At 46.1% G+C, this 19,338-nt stretch overlaps 1 protein-coding gene across 4 annotated transcripts in view; it reads right to left on the bottom strand.

Annotated features, from left to right (window-relative positions):
• LOC136625227 (uncharacterized) overlaps positions 1–19,338 on the bottom strand; it is a 118,037-nt gene that overhangs the window by 81,211 nt on the left and 17,488 nt on the right. For all 4 annotated transcript variants that reach the window (XR_010792516.1, XR_010792514.1, XR_010792515.1 and 1 more), the window contains exons 2-3: positions 9,411–9,737; positions 9,060–9,323 (exon numbers count right to left, since the gene is read on the bottom strand). Coding sequence is in view for 1 of the 4 variants with exons in the window: in XM_066599268.1 (XP_066455365.1) it covers positions 9,060–9,323; positions 9,411–9,737 (591 nt within the window). In the remaining 3 variants the exon portion in view is untranslated. The remainder of the gene's footprint in view (positions 1–9,059; positions 9,324–9,410; positions 9,738–19,338) is intronic.

The raw sequence follows: 19,338 nt of genomic DNA on the forward strand, positions 1-19,338 counted from the left end.
CTCGAGACATACCGGGTCATGATGCCCTGATGGCTTTAGAAATGGAGCAAGATAGGGACCAAGGGATAGGACCTGTCACAGAATTGAGAAATAAGAGCGTGAAAAATCCCCCCCCCCCCAATACTTCTACGCACATCAATATATTTGAGAAAGTTATCCTCAATGAAATCAGGGATATTTCGGTTCCTGAGCGGATACGTAGCAACTTGACCACTGAGGAATTAAGAGACATTGGAACAAAATGATAGTTTAATAATAAAACCCTCTGACAAAAGGAGGAAATATTGTCGTATCAGAGAGAGATATGTGTGAAAGTATTCTGGAAGACAAGGCTACATACAGAAAACTAGTCTCTGATCCCACAGATCTAGTTTATAGAGATCTTAAGAGAATTCTTCAGGATGCTAAAATGTGGGGAGGTATCAACACAACTGAATATGAGTATCGCTTACCAATGCACCCAAAGATCTCCACCTTCTATAGCCTACCGAAGGTCCACAAAGGCTTGGATCCTCTAAAAGGCAGGCCCATTGTTTCGGGCCTGGATAATATGACCCAAAATAGTGGGATCTATATTGATCAGATTCTGCGTCCCTTTGTCACCGCTTTACCCTCTTACGTCCGAGACACAACTGACGTTTTGAGGGTAATTGATGGGATCCACACCGATTCTGATACTCTCCTGGCAAGCCTCAATGTAGAGGGTCTCTACAGTTCTATCCCCCATGAAATCGGGATCGAGGCAGTGGGTTATTTCCTGAAACAAAAAGGTACCAGATATGACCGCCACAATCAATTCGTCATAGATCTTCTTACTTTTGTCCTAACAAGAAATTACTTTCTCTTCAACGGCCAACTCTTCCACCAGCTCAGGGGCATTGCGATGGGGAGCCCTTGCGTCCCATCCTACGCAAATCTGTTCCTGGGCTGGTGGGAGGCCAAATTTGTCTTCACGGACCACCACGCACAATGGACAGACAAAGTATTAATGTGGCTTAGATACATAGACGACATCTTTGTACTATGGTCAGGTACCAAGGAATCCTTTGTCGAATTTGTCAACACACTAAACAAACTCCATAAATCTAAAACTGACAATGGAGATTCAAACTGATTCCAATCACTTTTTCAGATATTGATATTCAAGACCTCTGAGGGGTCCCTTCAATCCACTTTGTTCAGGAAACCCACTGCCTCGAATAGTCTTCTTGCCTGGGAGAGTGCCCATCCTTATTCACTAAGGAATGGCATCCCTTAGGGCCAATTCCTAAGACTGAGACGTAATTGCTCAGAGCAAGAAGACTTTGAACGACTCAGCAATGACCTCAAAAAGAGATTCATAGATAGAGGCTACCCAAACAACTCCATCGAAAAGGCCTATCGGTTCTCTCTGGAACAAAACAGAACAGCCCTTGTCCCAACACACAAACAACCAACAGGTACGCATCATTTCTACCTTTGATACTGGAGTCCCCTTCATGCGTGAGCTTCTTACAAAACACTGGGGAATCCTCCAAGACGACCCAGACCTAAAAGCCATCCTACCACCCACCCCGTTACTTACGTTTAGAAGGGGTAGAAACATTAGAGACAGGGTAGTAAAGAGTCACCTTAAAACTCAACAACCGGATACCTGGCTGAATAGATTCAAACCCAAAGGGACGTTCCCCTGCTCCAACTGCCAGGCCTGCAACAACATTCAGATGGGCGATAGAATAACAAGTGCCAGTACCAATAAAACTTACGACCTGAGGGAATTCATCAACTGCCGTACCTCCTATTTGGTATACATGGCTACCTGCCCGTGTAAAAAAAATGACATCGGAAAAACTAAGCAGGAGTTTAGGTGACGCATTCTAGCACATCTGGGAAATATAAGACGGGGCGAGAAAACCCCTATCTCGAACCACATGAGAGATTTTAACCAGGGCAATCCGGACCTCTTAAAATTCCAGGGAATAGAATCTATTAAGAGCTTCGGTCGACGTGGTGACCTAGACAAACGTCTATTACAAAAAGAAGCACAATGGACCTTTCGCATTGTGTACAGCCGAAAGGCCTCAATGAATTAATATCTTTCTCCAGTTTCTTCTAAATTTACTAATGATACCGCACCTCTGGTCTTCATAGGGTCAGTCCCACATTCATATTTTTTGCAGACACTGACTCATTCTATCTGGCCCAGTGGGCTTCCAGTTCTGGTACTATTCAGCTTCCCTCCCTGTCTTCCTTTCCCCTCCCCTTATCCACTGTCCTCCAATACACACCAGCACCACTCATCCATTTGAATTATCAATATGTTAATCCTTCCCTTCCAAACCTGGCATAGCCATGTATTGATCTTTATGCACCTATCTCAGACCCCCAGGCTTGTTCTTTCTCTAGACCCACGCATATTCTTGATCTTGTTTACCTAGCTTATTTGCCATTTTTTCAATACTACACAGTAAATTGGCCCTTCTGAATAAGGTCCAATCCCGCATGTACGGCACCAATACATCTCCCTTATGATCGATCTATTTTAGCATAAGATATGTCGGGTTACCCGTGCATTGTAATATGGTTCACCATTGCTGCACCGTACTTACCTTGGAATATGCACAGTTCCGTGCTTTTTCCTGCAGCTCTTCTGTAACATCTATATGCGAGTTTACAAGACGTAATTAAACGGACATCAACACATGAATCCATGTTTATTTATATGCATTTAGGATACATTTGCCATATTGATTTTTATTAGAATATGGTAAACTGACACTCAAAATGATGTCAGGTTACTTTTTGGACTATACGGGTGCAATACTTACCTAATTTAACGAATTAGCGAGATGGGGATACGTACAAGATCAGAAATCTTCATGGTAGGTGGGTGTGCCACTTGACAGCTGCCGCGTTCCTACCCTTCACTTGGCCATGCCCCCAGTGTATTTAGATGGGCGCGCACACATGAAATAGTTCTATACATTCCTTCTTATCCTGCTGCCGCGCCATAGATCTAGCTACCCGCCCTACATCATGGCTATCATTGCAAATTAACTAACATTACTAGTCATGGTACAGACTGATCGTTTGACTACAGCAAGATCTCCATATCTAACGCCGTATGGACGCCCGCTATTCACTGGCATCCTTATACAATCCGGGTGATGTAATCACGCCATACACAAGTCATGTGACCAAGTCCGGTCACATGACCGCCAAGGGTCCTTCATTCCCTTCTCGGCAGGGCTAACAGACGGCGCTCCAACGTTGCAGGGGGTGACGTCATCACGCCGGTCACATGACCGCCGTTGATCATGTGACTACACCCACGGCATCTTCAGCCACGCATCCAAGTGCCTCATAGAAGATCTTTTGGAAAGATGCTGCATCCACTAGATGTACGTTGTATATTCATTCCCTGTCTTCATTAACATATCTACCAACATGTCTTTTTTTTTCTGGATTGCTTGTGTTAACACTTGCTCCGACATGGTCCCGCCTCTGGTGGGCGGAGCTAACAAACCTACCTTCCTTCTATTGGCTAGCAGGGCACATACCCCCATCAGGGGAGGTCTTACAACTAGACACAGATCTGATTCATAGCCACCAGCCTACCACTGAGGCAGGTGCTGCTGCTTTTTATTATTTTGTTCCTGCATTTGCCGGGGGGGAAACTGGGTTTATTGTTACCTTAACTTAGTGTTAGGATCGACTATCTCCTCCTCTATGCGACTGTCTCCACACTTTGGAGTTTATTCAGATCAGATACTTGCTCTGTTACTTTAACTTAGTGTTAGGATCGACTATCGCTTCCTCTATGCGGCTGTCTCCACACATTGGAGTTTATTCAGTCAGATACCGCATTTGACCATTGGCAATATTTCTATCCTTGGGTTCCTGATGAAGCTGCGACATTTCAGCAGAAACGCGTTGAACCTGTGGACCTATTTGCACCAATTTGTTTGGTCCCAATTTTTGACTCTAGTGGAACCTGTGAACTTATTTGCACCAATTTATTTGGTCTAAATTTTTGATTCTAGTGGCATGTTTGCCAGAACCTATTACCCTATTTGCACCAATTTATTTGGTCCTATCTTCTGACCCTAGTGGCATTTTGTGACCCTGTGTCACCTACCACGGCAGCTCTACCTTTCATCTCCATGTTACATATGCATATTGGTCTGAGACATCAGTCCTCAGTTATGGTGGCATGCCTATGGTCCGTGACACAATAAAGACAGCGTTTCTCATAGAGTGATTAGTGCATCAGGGTTTTGGAGCTCTTACTATTTTTGCCGCCTACTGATAGAAAATCTATATAAGTTAGGAACACCATCTTTTTAAAGAACACTGACCCCTGAAGTGGTCACAGCCATTTTTCGAACATTTGATGGGTGCTGGGAAATAGGGTCGACATACCCAATACGGTGTTTTCGCAAACCTTATTCCCATGAATATATGTTCGTCTGGCTCACACACATCAAGCTAGTCCTGTGACAAGGTTCTAGATATTTTTGTATGTCTGTGTCTTTTTCAGGATTTACCGAAAAATCCTTTTTAGTTTTTTATTTGAAATAAAGGTTACGTTTTAAGAGGGATAAGCTAAACCCTTCCTGTGACAAATTCTAGGGGGTAATGAGTTAAATTCGATTCAATACCCTGTTTCAATTATCTGGAGTACCCAGGGGTTGAATGTTATCCCCCTCCACTGGTCTAGGCATCGTGTTAATCTACCCCGTTGGGTCAGAAATGGATTGGACTTCCTTACCCCGACCACCTTTGGGATACAACCATCTATCTCCCTGTTTTTCCTTTCCCTTTAGTTTCTGGAGGTGGCTGCCGTGTCCTCCTTGGAAAGGATGGCTTCTTATAGGACCTTCTGTCTGGAAGGATCTTGTTTTTATCTCCCGCTTTTTCAAGGATTTTGTCCAAGACAGGCCCGAACATATATTCTCCTTGGAACGGGATTCCACAGAGCTTATTTTTGGACATCACGTCGGCTGACCATGATTTCAATCACAACAGCCTTCTTGCGGTGTTGCTGAGGACCGCAGTTCTTGTGCCGTATCTAACAGATTCCGCTGATGCATCTGCAAGAAAGGCGGTGGCCATTTTCAGAAGGGGAAGGCATCTGGCTAATTCTTCTCTGGGAGCCCGTTCTTTAATTGAGGTTTCCATCCTGTTCAACCACAGGACCATAGACCTGGCTACTGACATTGCCGCTATATTAGCCTCAATAGTGAAGGCGGTTGCTTCCCAGGTCTTTCTCATCAGTCTGTCGACTTTTTTGTCCATAGGATCTGAGAGCTGGGACGCATCTTCGAAAGGTAGCAGAGTTTTTTTGGCTATCTTGGCAATCTGCATGTCGACCTTGGGGTCTCCCTATACAGACGGACATCTTCCGGAGAAAAAGCCAGACGGTTTCTAATCTCTCTTGAGACAGATAGTCTTCTTTCCGGTTCCTGCCACTTGTCTGCGATAATCTGCTGCAGGGTCTGGTTAACCGGAAATAAAGTTTTCCTTCTTGACCGAAGTCCCCCAAACATCTCGTCCTGGACAGTTCTGGGTGGACTTGTATCGTTTCCCTCATCGCCTTGATGAGGTGTCCCATGTCATCTGAGGAAAAGTAGTATATTCTCTTGTCCTCAGCTATCGGCAGCGGAACTTCTAGTTCCCCCTCTGATAGGGGTTCCAGGGACTGCCCGGAGATAGAACTTGCCGATTCTGCCTGCCTTGACCCTTTAGGATGCCTTGATGGTCCAGCCTGAGGGTGAGAGAAGGACGCCATGGAGGCTTGCAATTCCTCCTTAATCATTGACCTAATATCAGTTTTAAACCCCGCCCTTTCCTCCGCTAGGATCTTCCCAGTGCATGCTTCACATAGAGACTTTTTGTAACTATCTTCAAGTCTCTTGCTACAGATAACACACTTCCTACATTTTTTTCTTGGGTCTGCTTTAGTCTTCGGACCTTCCTTATTAGAGATGAGCGAACGTGCTCGGCCACGCCCCTTTTTCGCCCGAATACCGCGATTTTCGAGTACTTCCGTACTCGGGCGAAAAAATTCGGGGGTCGCCGTGGCGGCGCGGGGGGTTGCAGCGGGGAGTGGGGGGGGGGGGGGGAGGGAGAGAGAGACGGCTCCCCCCTGTTCCCCGCTGCTACCCCCCACGCCGCCACGCCTCTCCCCGCCCCCCGGCGACCCCGAGTACTTTTCACCCGAGTAGTGAAGTACTCGAAAATCGCGGTATTCGGGCGAAAAAGGGGCGTGGCCGAGCACGTTCGCTCATCTCTATTCCTTATCAGTCTAACCCATATACAAGAATGGGGGAAAAGGGAGAGAAAAAGGGAACATATATGCATCATAATCAATCACAGAGACAAGTTTGCATATTCCTTTTTTTTTTTGGCATACAGCCACTCACGGTTTGTAGGGCATCTGCTTCTCTTTCACGTGCTGAGCTGTCGAGTGTAGACATTGCTAAAGGCACTTCTGGCAGTTTGCAGGATAACTTCCATGCAGGAGTAGAACCTGTCCTGCGAAGCAGATTTAAATCTGGAGCCATTTCCGGGGCTGCGCCCATAGCCACACCCCCTACGTTGTGCGCGTGATGTCACCGCGACGGATGACATCACCAGGATGCGCTCGCTGGACTACGAAGCCGCCATTCCCCTGCCAGGAGGAACTACCCGATCGCGGCACCGGAGGTCAGAAGGCGTTGACCCGCTCATGGAGGCCTGCGCTGCTCGGCGACTGCCGGCTCCATGGCGGCGCAGGCCGGGGATGCATGGACTGGTATGCCGCCCCGACCTCTTCCCTCCAGGGGATTCTTTGGCACCACCACCATTCTTCCCACCGCAGCTTGCATCAGTCCACCGTAGGGACAGGAAGACACTGAGGAATGGTGGAAAGGGAGGAGCTTTTAAGGGCTCTTCCTGTCCCTACCAAGGTCAGAGGGCAACCTCCATTGTAAATGGGGCCGTCGGCATGACGACCAGGAAATTATATTCATGTCAACAAATGCAACCAGCGCTGGGCCTGCAGCATCAATGAGGGGCAACAAAACGAGGCTCCAGTGCTGCGACAGATGTAGCAGAGTCTAAGATGACTTGGAGCCCTTTTACACGGACTGAGAAATCCTTCAGTTTCAAACATACAGACAGAATCTGAATGATTATTTTTCAGTCTATAGGCACACGTGACTGAACGACGAACACTTAATTAGTTCATCATTCAGCTTCTGCATAACAACTGGACAGATCGGCCCGTAGAAACAGCAGTTCATTCACCAATAATGATCATTGCTGTGTAAAAGCACAAAAAGGATCTTCTCTAGGACGACCATCGTTTAAATGACTGCACGAGCGCTGATGTCACCGCTAAGGTCGTCCACGCTTGTGCAGAGAGTTTAAACGGAAAGACATCATTGAGTTCTTGCTAGTTTCACATAAAATGTGAAGTGTTGAGCAGGGAGTGTTTACAAGCAACAAGAAGCCAGCGATCCAGTGATAGTAGTTTTTGGTTTCATAGAATCATAGACTGGTAGAGTTGGAAGGGACCTCCAGGGTCATCGGGTCCGGCCCCCTGCTCAGTGCAAGATCACTAAATCATCCCAGACAGCTATTTGTCCAGCCTTTGTTTGAACACTTCCATTAAAGGAGAACTCACCACCTCCCGTGGTAACCTGTTCCACTCATTGATCACCCTCACCGTCGGAAAGATTTTTTCTAATATCTAATCTGTGTCTTCTCCCTTTCAGTTTCATCCCATTGCTTTTAGTCTTTCCTTGTGCAAAGGAGAATAGGGCTGATCCCTCTGCAGTGTGACAACCCCTCAGATATTTGTAGACGCTATTAAGTCTCCTCTCAGCCTTCTTTTTTTGCAAGCTAAACATTCCCAGATCCTTTAACCGTTCCTCATTAGGACATGATTTGCAGACCGCTCACCATCTTGGTAACTCTTCTCTGAACTTGCTTCAGTTTGTCTATGTCTTTTTTAAAGTAGGGGGACCACAACTTGACGACAGCAGCAATGCCCGTCCATATTTGTAATGTGACCGCTGGAGCCAATGATTGTCTGCAGTGATGACCGTTATGTACAGAATGGCTAGCTGAGCTACTTTATATTTGTCCCTCAGCTATATGTCCAACTTGATGGGAACAAACACAAAACTACAGCGCTGCTACAGATGGGGGCGAGAGAAGACAGCTTTATGGTTTATTACTGGGTAAAATACTATAACTACATCACTGTGCCCACTGCATAGGAAGTGTGAGGTCTCTGTAATACCCTCTTACCATCTTACTCTGTAGTATACGGGGGATGGAAGCTGTGAGGTCTCTATAATACCCCAGTAATACCCCTCTTACCTTACTCTGTAGTATATGGGAGATGGAAGGTGTGAGGCCTCTATAATACCCTCTTACCTTACTCTGCAGTATATGGGGGATGGAAGGTGTGAGGTCTCTATAATACCCCAGTAATACCTCTCTTACCTTACTCCTGTAGTATATGGGAGATGGAAGGTATGAGAGCCTCGTATGGAGCAGAGTGTTAAGGCAGCAGAAATGTAGCCCTAAGGTCTTGCTCACAACCGCTTGGTTCAGGTAGCCGGCTAAAGGTTGACTCAGCCTTCCTTCCTGCGGTGGTAAAATGAGTCCCCAGCTTGCTGGGGGGTAAAAGATGAATGGGGAAGGCAATGGCAAACCACCCTACACAGTCTGCCAAGAAAACGTCAGTCATGACGCGGTGCTTGCAGGGGGGAACTTTACCTTTACCTCTAGAATACCTGAGTAATACCCCTCCTACCTTACTCAGCCATATATAGAGCATGGAAGGTATGAGGTCTTTATAATATCCCAGTAATACCCTCTTACCTTATTCTGCAATACATGGGGTATAGAAGATGTGAGGTCTTTATAATACTCAGTAATACCCTCTTACCTGTAATCTCCAGTACATGGGGTATAGAAGGTGTGAGGTCAGTATAATACCCAGTAATACCCTCTTACCTGTAATCTCCAGTACATGGGGTATAGAAGGAGTGAGGTCAGTATAATACCCAGTTATACCCTCTTACCTGTAATCTCCAGCTGGTATTCCCGGGTCTCCTCACTGACTGGGTTTGTGACCTGGACCTGGAGTCTCCTCCCGGCATCTTCTCTCTGGGCACTCGGGATAATCAGCGTCCTATTGTCATCTATCAGCTGGTATCTGTGGGGAAGAGACCCCCCGTCCGCCTCCCAGGTCACAGTCGCCTCCTCTCCAGAGAACTGGACGCTCACAGCAATGTCCTGACCGAGCCGGCTGGAGTTACTGGTTATGTTGGAGATGAGAACTGGATCTGGAAGTATCAGGAGAAGGTCGGTGACCATCAGGTTTTTCATAGAGGACAATAGAGAAATGTCTCCTGTGATCCACCAGCTCTTACCTAGTACAGTGATGGCTGTAGAGCGCCGGAAGCCCCCCGAACTGTTGTGACGCCAGAGAACATACAGGCAGGAGTCGTCCTTCCTGGCATCTGCCAGCCTCCAGCACCCGCTGCTTGTGTTCAGGTGGAGTCTGGGGTCCCAGTGATTATGGGACCAACTATTATCACACCACAACTCCAGTAGTTTAGTCTCTTCAGCTCCACATAATCTGTCCAGCTGCAGGACATCTCTTGTATGAGGACATTTCATGCTGCAGTCAGTGATGTCTGATCCTCTCCGCACATAGACTGATGAGACGGATGATAGGATCAGGATGATGAGGACAACTGTGAGGATACAAATATGGAGACATCAGTCAATGCAGCAGAGTTCCTCCTCTCTGGAGACATCCTTGTACATTTCCTCCAGGCTGCACTCAGTTTGCTCATTACTAAACCTTGGTTAAAGCAAAATAATGGCAAAAAGAATCCAAGGAGCAAAAGTAGTTCAACTTTATAAATCAGTAAAAGGATCCAAAAATGTGAACATTCCGACTGGTTCTGTCCGCACTCTGATCAAGAAGTGGAAGAATGATGGGGTCTGGTATTACCAGTTAGATAAAACAAGAGATCTCACACCGCTGCCAAGAAAATGCAAAGAAAACCCAAAAGTAACTCCTCTAGAGATGCCGACTTCTCTGAGACACAGTCCCATGTAATGAAACAATGGGCTACATGGTAGACAGGCCAGAAAACACTGCTACACCAACACCGCAGGACTGAGGCTTCCAAAACACCAAACATCATTGAGAAAAGCCTCGAGACTTCTGTAATAATGTGGAAAGATGGGACCAAAACTGAACCTTATAGTCACAACCATAAATATTATAGGGGAAGTTTATCCTGGCCTCATTCACTAGTCTGAATCGAAATAGGCCATGCCCTTAAGGGGTAAAAAAGAAAAAAAAGGATTTTATTTATATATATATATATATATATATATATATATATATTTTTTTTTTTTTTTTTTTTATTAGTGAGATAGTGACTGGCAAAGTCGTGGAGGGCAGGTATGTTTCTCTTAGGATGCTCTCTTATGTGGCGTTAGGGAGCACTTGGGCAGATACGTGTAACCGAGCAGCCTGGGCTCGGTGAAGGAAGCCAGCATTTGGGTGTCAGTAACACTAAGTTACTGACACGTTGTAGTGTAACATAGTGGCTCCAAGCCGCATAGTCCGGGCCGGCTTTTCCTGGAGTGGTCAAAGCGAAGGGTGGGATGGCCATTCCCACATACCAGGTGAGGCTGGTGTCAGGCCTCATAAAAACCTGGGCCTGCAGGTCTTGAGAAGGTGGTGAGACCTCTACAGGTCTGAGGACCAGACTGGCTGTGCGCAGCAAGCAGTGTTTTTGCAATGAGTAGTCAGGGCCGGTCTATGTATAGTGAGTGTTCAGACGAGCAGGGGTTAATTTATGTTGGCCTGGAGTTAAAGGGGTTGTCCCGCGCCGAAACGGGTTTTTTTTTTCAATAGCCCCCCCGTTCGGCGCGAGACAAACCCGATGCATGTGTTGAAAAAAAAAAAATGGATAGTACTTACCCGAATCCCCGCGCTCCGGTGACTTCTTACCTACCTTGCGAAGATGGCCGCCGGGATCTTCACCCTCGGTGGACCGCAGGGCTTCTGTGCGGTCCATTGCTGATTCCAGCCTCCTGATTGGCTGGAATCGGCACACGTGACGGGGCGGAGCTACGAGGACCAGCTCTCCGGCACGAGCGGCCCCATTCAGAAGGGAGAAGACCGGACTGCACAAGCGCGTCTAATCGAGCAATTAGACGCTGAAAATTAGACGGCACCATGGCGACGGGGACGCTAGCAACGGAACAGGTAAGTGAATAACTTCTGTATGGCTCATAATTAATGCACAATGTACATTACAAGGTGCATTAATATGGCCATACAGAAGTGTATACCCCCACTTTGTTTCGCGGGACAACCCCTTTAAGGCCTGTTTTGCTTTATTCGTCTGAAATAAACCCAGGCAAAGCCTGGACTCTGAACTTTACTCCTTGTGTCACTGTCTCTGGCTGTTGATGCCCAGGCTGCTACCTCATCCTGATGCTAATCCCTCACATATATATAATTTATTTATTTTAACCCCTTAATGACACTGCCTATTTTGGCATTGAGGACCAAACGACTTTCGGTATTTTTTCCATCTCCATTTTTCAAAAGCCATAACGTTTTTATTTTTCCATTGACACGGTCGTATAAGGGCTTGTTTTTTGCGTGGCGAACTGTGGTTTTTATTGGTACCATTTTTGGGTACATAGACTATTGTAAAACGTATTTTTTTTTTTATGATCGTAGGGAGAGAAAACGCATCAATTCTGCAATTGATTTTTTTTTAAGCGTTAATTATGCAGCATAAACGACACACTACATTTTTTCTGCGAGCCGATACGGTTACAACAATACCAAAAATCTTATTTTTTTTAGGTTTTTCCACACTAAAAAACCTTTTTTTAAGAAATTATTTTTTCCTAAATCACTGCATTCAAAGTCCTATAACTTTAATTTTCCCATGGACGGAGCTCTGAGGGCTTACTTTTTGCAAGACGAGCTGTAGTTTTTATTGGTACCATTTTGGGGTACATACACTTTTTTAAACTCTTATTGCGTTTTTTGCAAGGCAAAATGCAAAAAATTTGCATTTTGCCTCAGTTTTTTAGCTCTTTTTATACGCTTTTTGCCGTGCATGATAAAAAGCGTGTTTGATTTATTGTACGGGTCTTTACAGACATGACGATACCAAATTTGTGGGATTTTTTTAATGCTATTATGAGAAAAAGCATAAAAAAAAAGGTTTTTTTAAACATTTGTTTTCATTTTTTTTTTTACACCATCTGTGTCCCTCTGAGGGACTTACACTGCAGCACTGATGATCGCTACGATAAGGCATGCAAGGACTTCCCTCCTGCCATGCCTTATCACTTATTACAGCGATCTTAGGCAATGGCAATACAGGGCGCCGGTACCTGGCGTCCTGTTGCCATAGCAACCAGCCAGGCTCTCTGCGATAACATTGCGAGAGCTAGCTGAAGTCACAGAGGGAGCGGGCTCTCTCTGTGAACCCTTTCCCTGCCGTGAGCCACTTAGATCGTGGCAAGGAAGGGGTTAACAGCGGGGGGGGGGGCACATCTCTGATGTACCCCAGCTCTTGCAGCGGGAGGCCGGCTACTAGTGACAGCCGACTCCTGCTGCCGGATAGCGCAAGATCTGCTACGATCTCGCACTATCCCTATGACGTAAGAGTACGTCATTTTGTGGGAAGTAACCCGCTCCCATGACGTACCCTTACATCATGGGGAGAGAAGGGGTTTAATAAGCACCCAGCTGCACTCCAGCAGCCACACCTCACAATCAAGGCAGTGTCAAGAGGCTTGTTCCAGAGCACAAATAAACCATTCACTCAAGGTGGTGAAAAGACCTCAAGAAATAAGGGTCTCCCCGTCCCCCCCCAACACCAAGAAATTAGACGCAGGGGCAAAGGCTCAAGCCGAACAGTAGATTAGAGTACAAAACTCTGAAAATGTAGGGGGCACCTACCAAAGATAGCCATCAAATGTTAACAAAATAATAATGGTGTTAGATGGGGTACCAAAAAAGAAAAGAAAAAGGTGTGTTTGTATGGGGGGGGGGGGGGGGGGGTCTAATTAACACCGTCCATTGATCTCCAGTGTGCACCCCCAGCAATCATTACCCGATCCAGGAGCACTATCCAGAGCATACTGATTAACTGATCTGAGGTAGGTTAGTGTCCCGGAGGATAAACCCTTCGCATCTAAGGCCCTGGAGGTACAGCAGAGGAACGGGCCCTCGAGCGTCTGCACTCCCAGGGCCGAGTCGGGTGCTGTGAGAGGGCTGTGCTATTGATGCAGACAGATTCTCCACTTCAATATTGGCTGATCTCAACACCTCGCAGCCTTCATATAGAGTATGGACGGAGTGGTCCCATCCAGCAATCTGAAAAGCTTTGGAAAGGACACAGATTGTGTGGAGTGTCCATAGTGATGTCATCGCGGTCAGAAGATGGAGATACGGGGACCTGATCTGCCAGAGTCAGATGAGAATGAAATATTTCGGGAATTGTCTGGGAAGAGCTGTAGGGGGAACAAGCCCTCTGAAACATCCCGTATTAAGGCATAGTAGGTATAGTATCCCTGAGATTCAGGGGGGGGGGGGGGGGAAGGGGGGGGGGGGAGACAGTGTTAAGAAAATTGTAGATCAATGTATCAGTTAATTGTTCTTTTATTGCATTGTAGGCTAGAAATATATAGCATGGTACTAGTGTAAGTAGTGAAGGGGTTAAACGAAACCCTTCTATAGGCTTGCATGTCTTCTGAGGTAGACAGACAGACGAGATTAGACAGTCTGCTAGATCACCCATGTATGTATGTTTATAGACAATGTATACAGGAAATGCATTCCTTTTTCCTCAACTCATAACGGTTTTATTGTATGTAATAGATACACCTTAGGAGGTGTAACTTATGTTAATCATTTTTTGTTTTAGCCTATTATGTATTCTTATTAATCTTGGAGGTATATACTTTTGCTGTGATGTCATTTATGGTATATAATCTTTGACCACCTTAGAATAAATTAGAAATCACTTGATACCGCACAGGCTGGTGTAATTTGTATTTCTCCTGGGTCCAGACTTCTGCACGAGATCTGGGATCGTCTTCTCTTTGATAAACACATAAATTCTCCTTATATTTTTGGTCCTTCGAGCCGGAAAGACTCACTGCAGAGGGAGAGGACAGCCTGGCTGTGAAAAGGTGGGTCTGAAGTACTCTCCGATCATTAAAAGACCTCCGTCTTGCTTAGACGTCATTAGAGGCCAGTCGGGCATCCTGTCTGAAACAGTGACGTTTTTCCGAACTAGCCGGAGAATTTAGAAGCCTCCCAGATAACGTGTAGTAAGTATAACAATGGTTAAACTTTTCTTCTCTCTTCTTCTTCTTCTGTATACTTTAGTGTTAGTAGAATTTACAATGTGTATTGTAAATGAGAGGCAAGTATAGACGAATGGGTTGTCAAGGGACAATAGCAGTAGTCTATGTGAAATGTGTAAGGTAAATGAGAAGTATAGACGAATGGGTTGCCAAGGGGCAATAGCAGTAGTCTATGTGAGACCATAGCCATTGTGAGAAGGCTACAGGAAAGAATTAACTCCGTGCGACACGTAAAAAGCGGTTAGATGACGTCATGGGACACAGGGGTGTCCAGGAACTTTACTTCTTATCTTTCTATTACTTTCTCTTTGATATTGTGTTATAGAGTAACTAAGAATATAAAGAGGGCGGCCGCCTACTAACATAATGTACTATTTGTATTGCTGTCTTATATTGCATGAAGCGAATGTGTGAGTGATTGAGATAAGTGGATCCGATACGTGGGCACTGACCTCTAGGACACATTAAGGACCAACCTCGCTGCGCAGGTTGTTTTCGGACAAGCCCCTTATTGTGTTCAATGTTCACAGGCCCTACTCGGTGAAATTATAAGGGGTCTTCGTGTATATAGCGAAGCAGCGATTCTGGTAAGGGACCTTTGCGTTTTCACTAAACATTTTAGTGGCCAGAGGCTTGTTTTGTGTCGTTTGTCTTGTAAATGGGCCCAAGAACATAATTACTAACAATGGGAAATACAAACTGTAAGGCATTTTCCTGTGCATGTCTATGTTGTTGTTGTCAATGACAGGAAGTCCTTGAAGGGGATAAGAAGTACATGCACAAGTTAGATCCTGACTATGTCAAATGTTGTGACATAAGTGGGAAAAATATGGATTTAAAAAAATAAATTAATTAAAAGTTCCTAGTTGTAAAGAATTATGTGATAAAATATGGACAAAATCAGCTAAAAGATCAGCAGGAATACGGATTATCCGCTGCTGAAGTCTGGTTAAAAGAAGCCCCAAACTGTCACGCCCATATAAAAATAGACCCCCGACAGTTTGATGAACAATTCAAAGGGTTAATGAGGAGTTCCAATTGAATGAAAAATAGAGAGAGCAGATAGAATAATTCTATGGCCAGATTGGAGTTCTGTAGAAGGAAATTAGAATGGGAGGGGAGGAGATGGTAGACCCCTTCCATAGTATAATCAGAAGGGAATAGGAGGTTATATAATGAGATACATGGTTACCCTGAGGATGGGATCCTTGCAGGATGTTTTGCAATATGCAAAACATGCAGAAAAGTGTTACAAAGAAAAGGGTGAGAAAGTGAGGTTTTTTATATGGGGAGAAGAATGTGATATGATGGTTCAAGAAAGTCAGAGAGGTCATTGGACAGCGAGAGGATGTGAAAGCAGAGACAGAGGAAGAAGCAGAGGTGGGATGCAGCTCGGGGATTTAAATGTGTGTTGGAATTATGGGAAGTCTAGTGATTTTGCCCGAGAGTGCCCTGAGAAACAATGTTCTCAGCCACCTTGGGGAAAAATGACTAGGAGGGGGTCGATGTACAACACTTGGAGGATCTCATGGCAATTTCTACTGCCTGAGATAGATCTTCAGGTGAATGGGCGGATGATTACTTTCCTGGTGGGCTCAGGAGCCACCAGGATATTAATACATCCCAATATGTGGCCAATGTAAAATGTAGTAATAGTCATATCCTGGTAAGAGGGGTTAATGGCCGGACCCACAGGGAATCCCTCTCTGAACCAGTTATAACAGACCTAGAGACAAATAAGCCTGTGAAATGTCAAATTATGTAGTCTTGAATATGTCCAGTCAAATTGTTGAGATGAGATATTATGATAAAATTAGGTATACCTTCACCAGAGTACCTCAAGGCTGCTGTGAATCTCCAACAATGTTCTCCCAGGCTATGTCAGCACACTTAGCCCAGTTCCAGCCTCTTAGAGGTAGTCAGCTACTACTGTATGTTGGTAGCCAGCAGCAGACAGTGGAGAGAATTGGGGGGGGGGGCAGTCGCACTCTTGAGGTTTCTTTATGAGCAAGGCCATAAAGTAAACAGGTAGAAACTCCAATACGGTCAGCAAACGGTTAAATATTTGGGGTATAACCTGTCAGATGAAAGTAGGCAAGCAATTCTGGAGGTCCCAAAACTATGAGCAAATGATGTCCTCTTTGGGAATGACAATGTTACGTGTGCTGCTGAGATATGTTGTTCTATTGTGTTTCCAGCAGCACAGCACCCACAGGGTTAATGATTGAGCTGGCTGGGTGTGGTACTGTCTGCTAGCCAATCCCCTGGTCAGTCTGTATGGCCCCTCAGGTGAGCAGTCATGAATGCTTATCTGGTGAGGTTTGCAGTGTGACTTGGTTCATGTCCGTTTAAATTCTGTCAGTTTTGGGTTAGCTTGCTGTGTGACCTGCTATCTGTGTCCTGTTGCAGCGTGCTGTGTGAACTCTGTCCGGTTTTGCTGGACTCCTGGTTAGTGTAGGGACTAGCAGTATAACCAGGAGCCGTGAAGTGGCCTGCTAGCTTTCAACATCTTGTACAACATGTCAACTAATACCTGGTATTTATATTCAGCTTATCTGTTACTAGTGGTTGCATGTTGTATGCAGTGTATTCTGGGTCGGTCATGTGGCATGTGAATGCATCCTGTTCTGGTGCGTGGCTCCTAGGATCAGCTAGGGCCCAGATCCGCAGCACCTGTGTTAACTCTGGAACACGGTGGGAAGCAGACCGCTGGCATACTACTCTTGCAGACTAGATCCAGTGGCCGAGCGCTCCCAGCCTGTGTACAAGTGGTAGTCAGACCTTCTGCCACTATAGTGCTGTCCCCCCACACACTGAGTACCGCACGCAGTTAGTTATACTCATATCTTAGTCCTTCTAGACATCCCCCTGCAGGACACTACTGCTCTCACAGCCCCACCTGACAACCTAGGGATGTACTACGCTCCATCCATCTACCTTACTGCCTATTTCTTCAGACCGTCCTCCACACAACTGTCTAGGAGAGATAGCACATGAGGTGTTACTCAGACCAGATCTGCAGGATGTATCTCTTGTAGATGCTGAATACACTCTTTGTAGATGGACTGTACATCTCCGTAGAGAAAAAAAAACAAAAAAAAAAACTATCTTACCTAAATCGTTCTTCAGATGTGCAGCAGTTTTGAGCCATGGCCTGTGTCATGTCTCAACAGGGGGGATGGTGGCACTCATATGGACAGTGTTCACAGCCTAGGGGTTTACAAACTACTCTAAAAAAAAATTTTTTGTCTTGTATTATTTGTGCTAAACAATGCAGAAGGGAGTATAAGACCAGGAGGGGGCCCGATCCTACACCTCAGTGTCCCTTCCAACACATTTGTATGGACTACATAGAATTATACAAATGTGAAGGTAAGAAATACTGCCTAGTTATCATGGATGCTTTAGCCAAGTGGATAGAAATGTTTCCCACAGGTCAGTTGGATGAAGCCACAGTGGCTAAAGCATCACTAAGGGAAATAATACCAGGTGATTGGGTCCTCATCAAGGGATAAAGAAAAAGAACTGTAAGACCCCAAAGTGAGAAAGACCTTACCAGGTACCACTTGTACTTATCAGGTACTGCTGACCACTCCTACTGCAATAAGGATTGCTGAATGGCAGACCTGGATTCACCAATCTACCTGTAATAAGGTGACACAGGCAGAGCAGGGACAGTGTGCCGAGGGGGTCTGGTTTAAAAGCCCACTACAAAGGGGGGGGGGGGGGGCACATTAGGTGGTCTTCGTCTCAAACCGGTGAAGAAATCCACACCCCTTTCCCGAGGGCCTCCTCGGTAAGGACAAAAATGATAGGAATAGCATTTCTTTTTGGTGGATTGGTGAGTTTGGGAAATGCTATTGATGACAGTCCTGAAACTGTCAGAGGTCATCATCATATTACCCGATGCTATGCGATGGGGGATGCTGGGAGAGCGCGGAGTGTAACATGTATAGGAGTGACGAGCGCCATACTGGTAGATCTGCTCCCTGACTTATTGACTGCAATCCCTGCTAGCCGTCATAAACCGCTCCTGCAGTCATACTGTTTCTGCCGTCACACGGCTAAATGTGCGACCATTTGTCTATGTGTATAGAATCCCTCACTCTCCACTTCGCCATACCGTACACCTCTCCACCCCACCATACCGTACACCTCTCCACCCCACCATACCGTGCACATCTCCACCTCCCCATACCGTGCACATCTCCACCCCGCCATACCGTGCACATCTCCACCTCCCCATACCGTGCACATCTCCACCCCGCCATACCGTACACCTCTCCACCCCACCATACCGTACACCTCTCCACCCCACCATACCGTGCACATCTCCACCTCCCCATACCGTGCACATCTCCACCCCGCCATACCGTGCACATCTCCACCCCGCCATACCGTGCACATCTCCACCCCGCCATACCGTGCACATCTCCACCCCGCCATACCGTGCACATCTCCACCCCGCCATACCGTGCACATCTCCACCCCGCCATACCGTGCACATCTCCACCCCGCCATACCGTGCACATCTCCACCCCGCCATACCGTGCACATCTCCACCTCGCCATACTGTGCACATCTCCAGCCCCTTTACCTTCTGTATCCCCCCATTACTTGTAGTATGTAAGCTCGTTGGAGCAGGACCCGCACCCCTATTGTTTCCATCAGCTGATTACTATGTAACCGCGGTTCTGTAATGTTTGTACTTTTGTCTTTCTGTATCCCCCCTGTCTATGTAAGCGCTGCGGGATATGTTGGCGCTATACACAAAGATTATTATAGATATGTGTCAGATGAGGGACTTGTTGGCATTGCACACGAAGGTATAAGGTGTGGCTAGATGCTTGCCTGGCTTGATCGTACTCCTAGTCAGGCCACGTCCCTGGCGGCCATCTTAGTGCTAGTCATGGCCTGCGGCCATTTTTAGTA

Source organism: Eleutherodactylus coqui, chromosome 4, assembly GCF_035609145.1.
Source record: "Eleutherodactylus coqui strain aEleCoq1 chromosome 4, aEleCoq1.hap1, whole genome shotgun sequence".
Classification (NCBI taxonomy): domain Eukaryota; kingdom Metazoa; phylum Chordata; class Amphibia; order Anura; family Eleutherodactylidae; genus Eleutherodactylus; species Eleutherodactylus coqui.